General features: G+C 37.5%; 3 protein-coding genes across 4 annotated transcripts; 2 read left to right on the forward strand and 1 right to left on the reverse strand.

Annotated features, from left to right (window-relative positions):
- The first annotated feature begins 69 nt into the window (after nt 1-69).
- On the forward strand, nt 70-2,613 carry LOC114762576 (expansin-B3). Its single transcript, XM_028952083.1, has 4 exons — nt 70-334; nt 453-753; nt 1,162-1,291; nt 2,107-2,613. The coding sequence occupies exons 1-4, from the start codon at nt 175-177 to the stop codon at nt 2,302-2,304; spliced, it is 789 nt and encodes a 262-aa protein (XP_028807916.1). The 5' UTR covers nt 70-174; the 3' UTR covers nt 2,305-2,613.
- Nucleotides 2,614-6,022: 3,409 nt separating this feature from the next.
- On the forward strand, nt 6,023-8,360 carry LOC114762577 (expansin-A20-like). 2 transcript variants are annotated; one of them, XR_003742264.1, is made up of 4 exons: nt 6,029-6,161; nt 6,249-6,567; nt 6,681-7,069; nt 8,278-8,360. XR_003742264.1 is itself a non-coding variant. In XM_028952084.1 (3 exons), the coding sequence occupies exons 1-3, from the start codon at nt 6,029-6,031 to the stop codon at nt 6,988-6,990; spliced, it is 762 nt and encodes a 253-aa protein (XP_028807917.1). In that variant the 5' UTR covers nt 6,023-6,028; the 3' UTR covers nt 6,991-7,266. The 2 variants fall into 2 exon arrangements, 1 of the variants encoding a protein (XP_028807917.1); XM_028952084.1 differs by lacking the exon at nt 8,278-8,360 and having other exon boundaries at nt 6,023-6,161; nt 6,681-7,266.
- On the reverse strand, nt 8,008-10,923 carry LOC114762574 (clathrin light chain 1-like). Its single transcript, XM_028952080.1, has 4 exons — nt 10,635-10,923; nt 9,800-10,477; nt 8,924-9,077; nt 8,008-8,782 (listed from the first exon to the last, which is right to left on the reverse strand). The coding sequence occupies exons 2-4, from the start codon at nt 10,243-10,245 to the stop codon at nt 8,267-8,269; spliced, it is 1,116 nt and encodes a 371-aa protein (XP_028807913.1). The 5' UTR covers nt 10,246-10,477; nt 10,635-10,923; the 3' UTR covers nt 8,008-8,266.
- Between the last annotated feature and the right edge of the window lie 1,172 nt (nt 10,924-12,095).

Consider the following 12,095-nt stretch of genomic DNA (forward strand, 5'->3'; position numbering starts at 1 on the left):
TATTATAAGATCCCCCGAAGACCCCTTAACGGTCTAAAACAGCAAGCCTCTCTGCCGCCATCAAACTGTCGGCAATCCCCCCAGCTGTCCTTCTTCTTCTTCTTTATTGGGTTCTGCGCTGACCAGAGCTCTGAAACTGTGGTGGCGCGCCTCCCCATTCCGCCCCATTGCACAATGCAGCGCCACCGTAGCTCCGACGTGATCTTCATCTCATTGTTGATTCATGTTTTGCTGGTAAACGCTCAGGGGCAGCTTCAGCACCCGGTTTTAGACCGGCATTGGCACCCCGGGACGGCCACCTGGTACGGTGACCCCGAAGGAGACGGAAGTAACGGTAAGTACCTTCATTCCGAACTATATATATATATATATATATATATAAGTTGAAGATTATTTTTAAGTAAGGCTGTGAGTTGACTCAGCGGGTTGCACTTGAATGTGTGGATGTGAAGGTGGGGCATGTGGATACGGGTCGTTGGTCGACGTGAAGCCGATGAAGGCACGAGTTGGGGCAGTGGGTCCCGTGCTGTACATGAACGGAGAGGGGTGCGGAGCCTGCTACAAGGTGAAATGCTTGGACAAGAGCATATGCTCGAAGCGAGCCGTGACGGTGATAATCACCGACGAGTGCCCAGGCTGCCCCTCCGACCGGACCCACTTCGACCTCAGTGGCGCAGCATTTGGCCGCATGGCTCTTGCCGGCGAGAACTCCCAGCTTAGAGACCGTGGTCAAATCCCAGTCGTTTACCGAAGGTATGTATCATTGCCTGTTTCTTTTATCTGTTGGCCAAAAGTTTGGTGTTTGTTCTTTGTATTTTACGTCATATTCGGTAATCTAAAGTCTGCTGTTTCAGTTCTCAACTCTTATTTTAATGCTCTCTGTATCACTTGATCGAGTTCGTTATTTTTATATGCACGTACTAATGAAAATAACCTAACTAGTTTGGCCAATCAGTAATTCATCACTGGAAAATCCTATCAACACATTTATTACGTAAGTTTTCTCATAGTAACTGGAAAATCCTGTAGTATTGGGTACATTTTCTGGGCTTTTTATGTGAAGCCTGCCTTCTTTTATAGGGAATAATAAAGTTTAACTCAACTTTTTTTTGGTACTGTAGATATTAATGGATTCTTTTTCTTTTTCTTTTTTAATTTCAGGACACCATGTAAATATCCTGGTAGAAACATTGCTTTCCATGTTAATGAAGGATCCACACCTTTTTGGCTATCACTGTTGGTAGAGTTTGAGGATGGAGACGGAGACATTGGCTCTATGCATATTCAAGAAGTGAGCATCTTCATAATCTTCGTCACTTTTACAATTAAGTTTCGGTAATTAGTTCGCATTTCCTTTTAAAATCCAAAATCATTCAGAATAAAGAAAAGAACTTCAGGTGTCTCAGAGAGAATCAGATGCCGTTACAGCCTAAACTTGGGCTTAGAAAATTTCTAACATGACAAATAAGAAAGTGATAACATTCTTTTTGTGGGGGGAGTATTATGTTAGCCAGAATGTACATTTGATCTCTTAAACTATAGCGCAGAAACAGATAGAATATTCCATCTTCACAAAACTGTTAGAAAGTGTTTGCATATTTGACTCAAAGAAACTTGCCTGAACGTGCACTAAAGCATTACGGTCACTCGTATATTATTCTATCCACTAAAAAGGCTACAGGGGCATGCCTAGTTATCTTATAATGCATGTTGCCATTAAACAATTCCAACTATCGCGGACTTGTATCCTTTCATCACATGCCACTGCCCACCACTTTCATTCCATATTTTCAAAGATTTTAAAAATTAAAGTTCGGCAAATACAGAAGATAGTAAATATATTACGGGTAAATTAATATTGCTAAAAAGCATGTCTATTTGTCTTCTCATTATAAGCAGTAAGTAAAAAATTCTCTTTTTGAAATAACACACCCCGTTTTTCCCTGCATATCTAATGAAGTCAAAGCATGTGATCATGGGGCCAGTGCGCATATAATTTCTGTTTGGTAGGTCCTGGATAATGGTCTTATACACTCGTGACTAAAACCCAGTTTTGCTGGTTACAAATTAAATAATGAGACTGATTTGCGATATTGGTATGGACAGGCAGGGTCAAGTGAGTGGCTTCAGATGAATCATCTCTGGGGCGCAAATTGGAACATTATTGGAGGACCATTGAGGGGACCCTTCTCTGTGAAAGTAAGCACATCCACTGGGAAAGCACTTTCTGCCAGAGATGTTATCCCTGGCAACTGGACTCCAAGAGCCACTTACACATCTCGTCTCAACTTCTTCCACCATTAGCACTCAATAAACATCTTAATTCCTAAAAGGAAATACTCGTAATAAGTAAAGACAAGTGTTTCTTTTCTTCTGTCTGTTTTTGTCAGAAAAGTTGCCGCGGAAGTCCATATAAGTGAGTAGCTTCCAATGGTGTATTAATTTGCCTTTTTCTTTTTTCGCTTTTACTCTTCTGCTGCTTGTGTACCTACCCTTTTTCGTAGTAGAAGTAGCCCTCTCCAAAGAGGAGAGAGAGCCGTATGGTAGTGAATGTGCGTGCAATTGTACTACTGGTCCTATATAATTAATGAAGTTTGAAGCTTTTAATATGTATCATGGACTTTATCTGTGTTAATGAAGGGACAAGCTCTGCATAGTGGGTCCTTGCTTACTGATCATTCTTTGCTTTAATTGCTTTCCTTAAACTGGAATCTCTTCTTTTTAACCAAAGAGTATTGAGAAAGGAGCTTCAAATCAGCTGAGCTAACCATCATATACAGTTAATCCTGCAATTATGTAAGCTGGTGGCTTCTCAACAACGAAACTAAGCCAACAGAGAGGAAGTGTTAATTGAGTGTTTCAAGCGGTAGACTCTAATCATATATGCAATTTAATGAAGTATGGGGTAATCATATGATGCTTGTGGGGTTCAGAGCAGTTGAAACTTGGAAGCGTCATCAAGAAGGCTGGTGAGGATGGTGACTGGTGGACACAGGAATGCTGTGACTCTGATAACCAGTGACGACCACACGTGTCATGCTTCTCAAGATGCTCAGTTATCATATTACAAGGAAAAACAGGGTCCTCGTTTAGAATCATACTGTGGATGATTCTTGTTAAGAGTAGGAGAAGCCTCACAAGTGCAGTATGATTTATCAGTCTAATAAACTAGACTTTTGGGATTGAACTTTCCCTTTAAACTTGTGTTCATAACAAAAGTACCTTCATGGAGAATCCCATCTTCGCAAAGGGTGCTGCTCGCAAGAGATTTTGATTGGCAGGAGACAATTTTTCAGATTGGGATTTGTAAAACTTCCAATAATAGTTTCTCTAGTTCTTTCTGGGATGTTAAGACTTTGCTTTTCGTTGTATATAGTGGGACGGATCTACACTGGTGCGAGTAACTGATTTTCTAACTACCATGTTGAAGAGGGGTTAGAACCCATAATGACTATCATGTTACTTCTCATAGAATTTACTCTCTTGCTTAAGTAACAGTTTAGCCCAATGACTATGATGAAATCATATGTTTGAATTTGGAGCAATTTATCCAAATATTTTTTTAGTATTATTAACATTATATAAATTTCTTGTTCAGATTTAAAGCAGTTTTGAACCATAAAGAGTCAACTGCAGTTATAAAATTAAAAGATTTATGTTACTGTTACACTTTTATTGTGGTTATGATGATTCATTCCTCCCTGATACACCTAAGCTGGCATTTTATAAATTCGGGCGCAACAAAGAATCCAAAACCCAGAATGTTTTTCATAATTTGAAATTAAAAGTTATCAGTTTGATATTATTTTAATTTTTTGTTAAAATGCTTGCCATTAATTTAAATATGCTTTTAATTATTATTATTATTATGATAGATTTACTGACAAAGAAATATCACTTTTTTAAAAAAGTAATTTATATGTAAGTTAATATAGCATTTTAGTAAAAAAAAGTTAAAAATATTTTTATTTAAATATTTTATAAAAGTTACTTCAAGGATGGAGACAAATAAGTGAATTTTATTGAATAATGTCTTTAATTGGATTATTGGACTCTCTTTTTTTAAAGTAGAAATGAAGGGAATCTTAGACGAAAGAATAAGAAGAAATAAGATAGGGGAGTTTGGTTTATCCAAAAAGTATTTTAAAAAAAGTCTTGTCATACAAATCGAGACAAAAAATTTTTCACTCACTTATTTCAGTACATATGTCGTGAAATTACTTTTAAAAAGTTAATTCAAACACCCACTAACTTGCATCATTTGTATCCAAACTCCTATACTACTTATCTAACTACGCCATTTTCTCCCTTTGAATTTTCTTTGCCCTGCGTGCGTCGCCTTTATGAGTTTTTTGTAAGTGAAAAATTGTAAATTTGAAACAACTGCCCCTAAGTACTAAATCCTTATCATTGGTGACAAATTAGGATTATGAAAACAGCTAAACATGTGCTTTCGGCGTTGAAGCCCAACTAGATTTGAAAAGCTTCAGGATCTTTGGGATATCTTGCCCAAATGAGCCCAAGCCATTTTTGGTTGCTTTGACAGATTTGTTACATTAAAGTCTTGTTGGATACTAGTAGAGTCATTTAATTGACAATTACCATATTATAATTAGTTGCCAATTAACTTAAAATGGTTAATTCTTTTTTTTTTTTGGGTGATAAAAAAAAAGGGTTCATTCTGATACAAAAAGTCGTCCACGGAATTGTTTGTTTTTATTTTCAGGTTTTTATTTACTTATACCTAAATTTTTATTTACTTACCACAAGGCAAGTTGGTCTTTTATATTAAATTAAGTCGTTATTTACATTAAATTAAATTTTTATTTTAAAAAATTAAGTTGTGTTATTTAGCCCAACCCAAGTGGTTATTTACATTTAATTAAGTTGTTATTTACATATATCTAAATTTTTATTTTGATTACTACTTCCGGTCCTTAATATAAGATCTTGTTTGATTTTTATTTTGGTCCTAAATATACGACCTCAATCTATTTTATCTCTCATAATTATTTATTTTTTTCCAAGATAATTCTTCTAATAATAATAGTTCTAGATAACAAACTTAATTAGCAAGGATATTTTAGGGGAAAAAACATATAATCATTATAAATAACTAACTTAACTAAATTTCTTAATATCTCTAAATTAGTTAATTGGGTCTTATAATTAGGATTTTTTATTACCAATGTATGCTAGTAATATTTTGTATTATTATAATGTTACAGTTTTTGAGTGACCCAGTCATTATTAATTATTTTGGGAAACAAAATGGTCTTGGTTCTACTTCCACCAAGACTCTCCAGTCTCCAACCATGCATCAGGGGAGGGTGGCCGGTTCGTCCGTTTTGTGGGCTTTGATTTCTGCTATTTCTTTCTTTGCTTTACAGTTTACAGTGAATAACTGTTTGTTTTTTTTTTGTTTTTTAGCCACCTGTAATTAATTTTATGTTCCTTGAAGCTTAATTAAAATGCCGGCTACTAATCTTAAGTGTCAAGAAATCCAAAAAGCACACTAACAAAAAGAAAATCAAGTCATTAAAATCCTGCATGTCGTATGAAACAGAATGATTAATAAAGTTCAGCTTTCCGCTTTCTGTGTCTGCCAGCCCTAAACCCTTCTCTCTCGAACACATCCAAACAATTGCGCCCCCCTAAACCTCCTTTTGGAGTATCCATTTCCCGCCTAAAAAGAAGAGAAAATGAAGAAAAAGTACGAAACAAAATGAAGGAGCTCGCGTCTTGCGAGTGCCTCGGGCCTCGGAATATGCACCAAATGACCTTATATCTCGGCCTAGCTGAATGTCCCCACAGTTTGAAACTAATCACTTCGTAGATGAAAAATGTCAAAGCTTCTATCTTTATCTTTTAGCAGGAGGATCAACATAATTTGCAGCCAGAAAAAAACACGGCTTTTATTCACTATTTGGGCCACTTTCGGCCCCACACAAGACAAAAGCAGAACCCAATGACAGTTCGAGTATTTCCAGTTTAAAGTAATAATCAGATTCATAGCTTAGTGTCTCAGATGGGTACTCTTCAGTCCACACTATTCTACTTGTTTTTACTACATTCATGGAAGATTTCAGCTAACAAGGAAGGAGAATGGGAGTCTGCAACGGCAACATACTCCAAAGACAAAGATGGGTCGCTCATTACAGGTTCTTCTAGTTTTCTTGTTCTTTCTAGTCTTGCCATCAGTAAAAACAAAACCCAGTTTTGAAAATGTACTGGTACTTGTGTTGCAGAAGGAGCCTGTGGTTATGGGGACCTTCACAAGGCTAGTTATGGGAGATATAGTGCGGGGTTGAGCACTATCCTGTTCAACAGAGGGAGTAGCTGTGGGGCTTGCTATGAAATCCGATGTGTAAACCACATCTTGTGGTGCTTGATAGGAAGCCCGTCTGTGATTCTTACTGCTACAGACTTCTGCCCTCCAAACTATGGACTTTCAGCAGATTATGGTGGCTGGTGCAATTTTCCGAAGGAGCATTTTGAGATGTCAGAAGCAGCATTTGCTGAGATTGCCAAGAGAAAAGCTGATATAGTGCCGATTCAGTATAGAAGGTAAACCCAAAGAAAGGTGATTCAGTAATGAAGATTTGTGACAATAACTTTCTTATTGTTTGAGAATTCTGCTGGGCTTATGGGATGACTTGTTCTGTAAATGCTGTGTGCAGAGTGAAGTGTCAAAGAAGTGGTGGCCTGAAATTTACAATGACAGGTAATTCCCACTTCTACCAAGTCCTAATTACCAACGTAGGGTTGGATGGTGAGGTAGTTGCTGTGAAGGTGAAGGGATCAAGAACAGGGTGGATACCCATGGCCAGGAACTGGGGACAAAACTGGCATTGCAGTGTCGATCTTCAACGACAACCTCTGTCCTTTGAGGTGACCATCATTGGTGGAAGAACACTCACATCTTACAATGTTGCCCCAGCAAACTGGCAATTTGGACAGACGTTTGAAGGAAAGCAGTTTCACCAATAGAAAATTCAGGAGTCTGATTTCCTAAGGCGGAAAGCAAAGTGTGACTCTCGAATCAGTCACCAAAAACGCAAGCTTACTCGTATGTTTTCTTAGGATTAATGAATCTGAACTCAGATTCACTAAACTTCTCTATAATTTTATGAAACACATATTCAGGTCCTGCGGGGGGGAATTTTGAAAAGAGGTAGACCTTCGGAACAAAATTCTTTTTTTGTTTTTCGCTTCTTATCCTTCTTGGAATCCATTTTTGTTGCTTGAGAATAGTTTACATCCTTAAATCCTTCTCTTCGCGATTAATAAGGCGGTGTTTCGCAGTAAAGGTGGAGCGTCAGGAAAAGAAACTCCATCAGTTGAACCACTTTGACACCTTCTGCTTAAATTTTCTACTTCTTTTCAGAGGCTTCTACTCAAAAAATATTCCAACTAAAACAATGCCAAAATAATCATAAAAGAGAGAAGAAAGAAGGGAAAATCACAAAAAATTTTAAAAAAATTGTAACATTGCAAATCAGGTATTTTTTTAAAATGTATTGTCCATCAAAACTTATAAAACTGTTATAACAGGTCTTAATTTACAACTTTGTAATTTTTATGATCTATTTTACAATTTTCTCAAGAAAAAAAATTTCTGATGAGTAAATATATTCTTTTTTTTGGACCAGCGATGAGCACCACCTCTACCACCTTTAATCTAATTAAATATAGTTTCTCTAGTTTGTTATAAAATCTTGATGTAGGATCGCATCATTGGGCATCTTGTAATCTTACAAGCAAGTGACCTAAATCTGCAAGCAGAAAATAGTCATAAATAACCTTCGAATTATCTAAACCCACAGTTTGAATCGGAAAATCTTAAATAAGTTTCTAGTAATTGCCAATTGGTTATAAATTATAATATATTTTTCATGGGTCGTGATGTAAAAAAGTAAGACGCACCAAGACCACGTCAAATTAAAAGGGGAAAAGAATTTATTCAAGAAGGGAAAAAAAACAAGAAAAAGCTGTACGCAGAGAAGGGAAAGTGAAGAGAAAGATCGCTTTGATTATAAATGTCAAAGAAAAAAGACAGCGAAAACAAAATTGCGTCTAAAGCCTATGAATCTCCGACCACAGATTGGAATTAAGCTTTGCAGGCCATGCTGCAAAGCCTGAAGAATATGCAAATGGCTATCTGCTTATTCTCCATTAACATCAGCACGGAATTTAGAAAATTAGAAAGTATATATATATGTGCTTGTTAAAAACAGGAATTACTAACAAAAATATAGTTGCTTCGTCACTGAGCAGCTTCTGGTTCAGAACCCACGATGGTTTGCTCACCCTCAACTACAGCAGCAACATCTGGTTTAAGCACATTAGTGGCACCATTAGCAGCCCCACCTTTGGCGGGAGAAGCAGGTTTAGTTTCTACAGCAGCCCCAGATGCAGTTGGCGTAGAGCTTTTACCTTGCTTTGCTTCTTTTTTATCATTCCCATCTTCGACTGCTTTATCATCCTTACCTTCTTTGGCATCTTTTGCATCTTTACCATCCTTGCCTTCTTTGGGTGGCATCATGTGAGGAGGAGGGTTCTGTTTAAGCTTGGAAATCATTTGGCGCATTCTTGAAAGATCAGTAGGTTTCCCAGGCTTTGGACCCTGAATCACGACAACGGAAGGCTTATTGCTCTCAGATTCTTTTTTACCTCTTCTCTTCTCGATATTGGGGACCTCACGAGGAATGATTTCTGCTATTGCTTTCCAGTAATGTTTGTGAGCTTCTTTGTGAAATTTCTCTTGGTTAGCCAAGTATAACTGCACAGATACTCATTGTTATTATTTTGCACAACAGCAAGGGAATGCACAATGAATTAATGCTTTAGAGAAGAAGAAATGGAAAGAATAAAGACAAGCAGTGCAGAAGAGGGAATCGGGAATCAACTTTACTAATTCTACCTTCTCTCTTTCCCTGTTGTTGGCTTTGTTTGTCTCACAATTGAGTCTCCTCTTCTCATAGAAAGATTGCTTATATTCCTCAGCTTCTTTAATAATCTGATTCCGCATTTCTTTTTCTCTTTTCTCCTTTTCCTCAAGATGTATTGCATTTTGTCTGGAACCAAAGCCAGGAAGATTGTACAGTCAGAAAAGCAAATCCCTTGAATAAGATACAATGTCAAGAGAAAAAGGGTTTGTATGAAAATTATACCATCTTCATTACCACAAAGATCAAGTTTAATTATAAGCACTTGGACATCTAGTTTCCTATAGTACAAGGGACCACACATTGGGAGCAAGAACTACGCTGCAAAAAATATCACTAAATCTTCAAAATGTTTATGCTACAAACAAAAATTTCTAAATTGTCAAATGATTTTCTAAATGAAAACTGTCTTGTCTCTAAAGTCAAAGACACCATCCTGAGTACAGGGTTCTTGATTTTACAATCTACAGACAGACCAACATTTGTGTCAGCTCTTTCACCTCCATTTATCCCATCCCAACAAAACCACATAAATCGGTTAGGTTCTGTTTATCAACCCGTAAGATTGGAAGCCTGTTGATGGGGAAGGAAAACCGTAACAAGAGATCTCGCTAAAAACAAAACAAAACATTCATTAACAAATGTAAAATGAATGACAAGAGTACGAGATAAAACAATTTTCATTTATGGCTTTCGTTGTGGAAAAGACACAAAAACATATGACTAAAGGTTCATAGGGCAGTGAAATATTCGGTGAGCATTGAAAATCTGATCATGATCCAGCATGACAAGAAATCGAAGAAGGAAAAAGAAAGTAAACAAGATCAATGATAAGATCCATGAAATCCCACCGTCGCCATTCGCGTCTTGCAAAACCTTCGTCCTGCATTTGGCTCGGGTCTGGAAGTAAAGGACCATCGGAAGTGAAGATTTTATCGCTGCCATTTTCGTATGCATTTCCACGACCATTCGTCTCAAGCCCGGACGGTTCAAACGGCGACGCATAATCCTGGTTGGGCGTCGAAATCCCGAATCCGCCTGCATCTGCAGAATGTACGTTCTCACCATAGTTGACATCATCCATGCTGAGGTGGCCGTGGAGGTCGGAGGAAGGGCCATACTCGCTCGCAGGTGGGGGTTCGCTGAAGACGTCAGAAGCAGCATATGTGGATTCGTAACGCTGAGAAGAGAGGCCCGGGTCGAGGCCCGAATAGCCATCATCGTCGAAGGGTTGCACCGGCGGCGATTGATGTGGGTGATCGTCTCCGTCGTTACCAAATGAGTCGAAGGACGCCATTTCTGAAATTCAAAATCTCTCTTTTCTGAGTGACCTATAGATGTGTCGGGAGAGAAAGTGAGGATTTTCTCGGAAACTGATAACGTTGAGATCGGATCGAGAGTCTCAGCCTTTGAACGAACGACGATGAGAGTGGGAGAGAATTGAATATTCAAACTTGGTTATATATACGCATTGTGAGATACCGCCACGAGGACTGGTTCGTTGCTCATACCCCCAACATTCTCTGTGCCTGTTTATGCTCTAAGAATAGTATCAGGAAATATAATTAGCCACACGAAATCTTACAGGTCCTTAACAATATTATACCTCCAAGACTCAAAAATAAATACTTCGAAGACCCCTCAATTATGTTTTATAAATTTCAGGTATAATTCTCATTAATCAACCTCGTATTCAGTCTTCGCATATCTGTCGTCTCAAAGGAACCCTGGCCTCTGCACCACCAACTCACAGATTCATTTTGTGAACTTGTGAAAGTTACTAATCACCATATTTCATCTTTCTGGAAGCAAAATGTAGTTGCTGCTCATAGCTCATCAAACCTCTGTGGCCCATGAACAGAGAAATTTAGTTCAAGTTCCTTCCCATAGAAACGAAACAACAGAAATGCCTGCCTTTAAGATGAAGGAACGTTGACATGTTGATGAACAGTTGGTGGACCTGTCAAATTCTCCTGAAATATTTCATAGTGCAAACTTAAAAGCAAACAGTCACCTGCCATTTCTATGGACTGTGCTGCTCTATTTCAAATAATGAAAATAGTAATAGCCCAAAAGAAAATAAAATTGTATATTTTTTATTTATTTATCTTCATTTTAAGTAGTTTAGATTATTTAACCGGTTCTCTATTATAGTAATTAGCAGATATATAATATTTATAAAAAAAGTAGTAGATCTATAATTATCAACAACTCTGAGCCGCCAATGACCAACCTCCTGTGATGTGAAGGTATATGATTGTTGAGATTGCCCTTTCCTTTGCAAGTGAAAAGCTTGCACATGGCAAGCACGACTGGTATTCCATTTGAATCACACCACGTTGCTTCTGTCCATCGCTAGGATGACGGCCAAAGCAAACATTAATCTGTATCAACACACTGGAAAAGGACTGCGAAGTGTTTTTGGACTGACATAAGAATCAAAATGATAATCCATAACAACTGAAACATTAAAATACAGCGGAAAAAACACCATTTATATGACACAATATTAGGAACAAAGTACAACCCTGCCTTGAATGATTTTGCAATTGAAGCCATTGACTTGTCCTTCTTTCTCGTTTCCCGCTAACAGCTTTTATAATGAGTCTCAGGTCAATGCACCTGGAAGATGGATTTAATTTAGAGGACTATGAGAATGTTTATTACCAGCTGAGTTATCTGAAGCAGGACTAGATTTCAGATTAAAAAAGTAAATAAGTTACGCATTGTGCTTCCATCTGCATCATAAATTCGGGAAGTTAGTTTGAGGAAACCCACAAAACATGGGTAATAACACAACTTGAAATATTGATGACTCATGTTGAATACGGATCTCTGGTCAGAGATGTTGCTTACTTTCAGTTAACAGTGTTAATGAAATAACACAACATGACTCCAGGAGTAAGCAGGCATGCCAGATTCAGGTTATGATTATAAATATGCAATGTGTAGGTCAAACTGTAAATTTAAAGAAATATACTTTGATGTCACAAAATAGTCACTCAAAGTGATACAAAACGGAAAGTATATTAGAAACTGATATAGCAGATCCAGATTATGGTTGGTGTAAAGCAAGGTCTAAATTTAGACAGAGATAAGCTTTTTTCCGTCAAATGATCACAATGCAGGTACGAAGCAAAAAAGTGT

The sequence above is a fragment of the Neltuma alba genome, unplaced genomic scaffold (assembly GCF_004799145.2).
Source record: "Neltuma alba isolate B1F8T4 unplaced genomic scaffold, ASM479914v2 tig00011219_pilon, whole genome shotgun sequence".
Lineage (NCBI taxonomy): Eukaryota > Viridiplantae > Streptophyta > Magnoliopsida > Fabales > Fabaceae > Neltuma > Neltuma alba.

Coding starts and splice junctions, on each gene's coding strand:
- LOC114762576 (XM_028952083.1), top strand. CDS start 175: ATGCAGCGCCACCGTAGCTCCGACGTGATCTTCATCTCATTGTTGATT. Junction 335..452: donor CGAAGGAGACGGAAGTAACG/GTAAGTACCTTC, acceptor GTGGATGTGAAG/GTGGGGCATGTGGATACGGG. Junction 1,292..2,106: donor GCTCTATGCATATTCAAGAA/GTGAGCATCTTC, acceptor TGGTATGGACAG/GCAGGGTCAAGTGAGTGGCT.
- LOC114762577 (XM_028952084.1), top strand. CDS start 6,029: ATGGGTACTCTTCAGTCCACACTATTCTACTTGTTTTTACTACATTCA. Junction 6,162..6,248: donor AGATGGGTCGCTCATTACAG/GTTCTTCTAGTT, acceptor CTTGTGTTGCAG/AAGGAGCCTGTGGTTATGGG. Junction 6,568..6,680: donor GTGCCGATTCAGTATAGAAG/GTAAACCCAAAG, acceptor TGCTGTGTGCAG/AGTGAAGTGTCAAAGAAGTG.
- LOC114762574 (XM_028952080.1), bottom strand. CDS start 10,245: ATGGCGTCCTTCGACTCATTTGGTAACGACGGAGACGATCACCCACAT. Junction 9,078..9,799: donor GCAAGACGCGAATGGCGACG/GTGGGATTTCAT, acceptor CTTTGGTTCCAG/ACAAAATGCAATACATCTTG. Junction 8,783..8,923: donor ACAACAGGGAAAGAGAGAAG/GTAGAATTAGTA, acceptor GTATCTGTGCAG/TTATACTTGGCTAACCAAGA.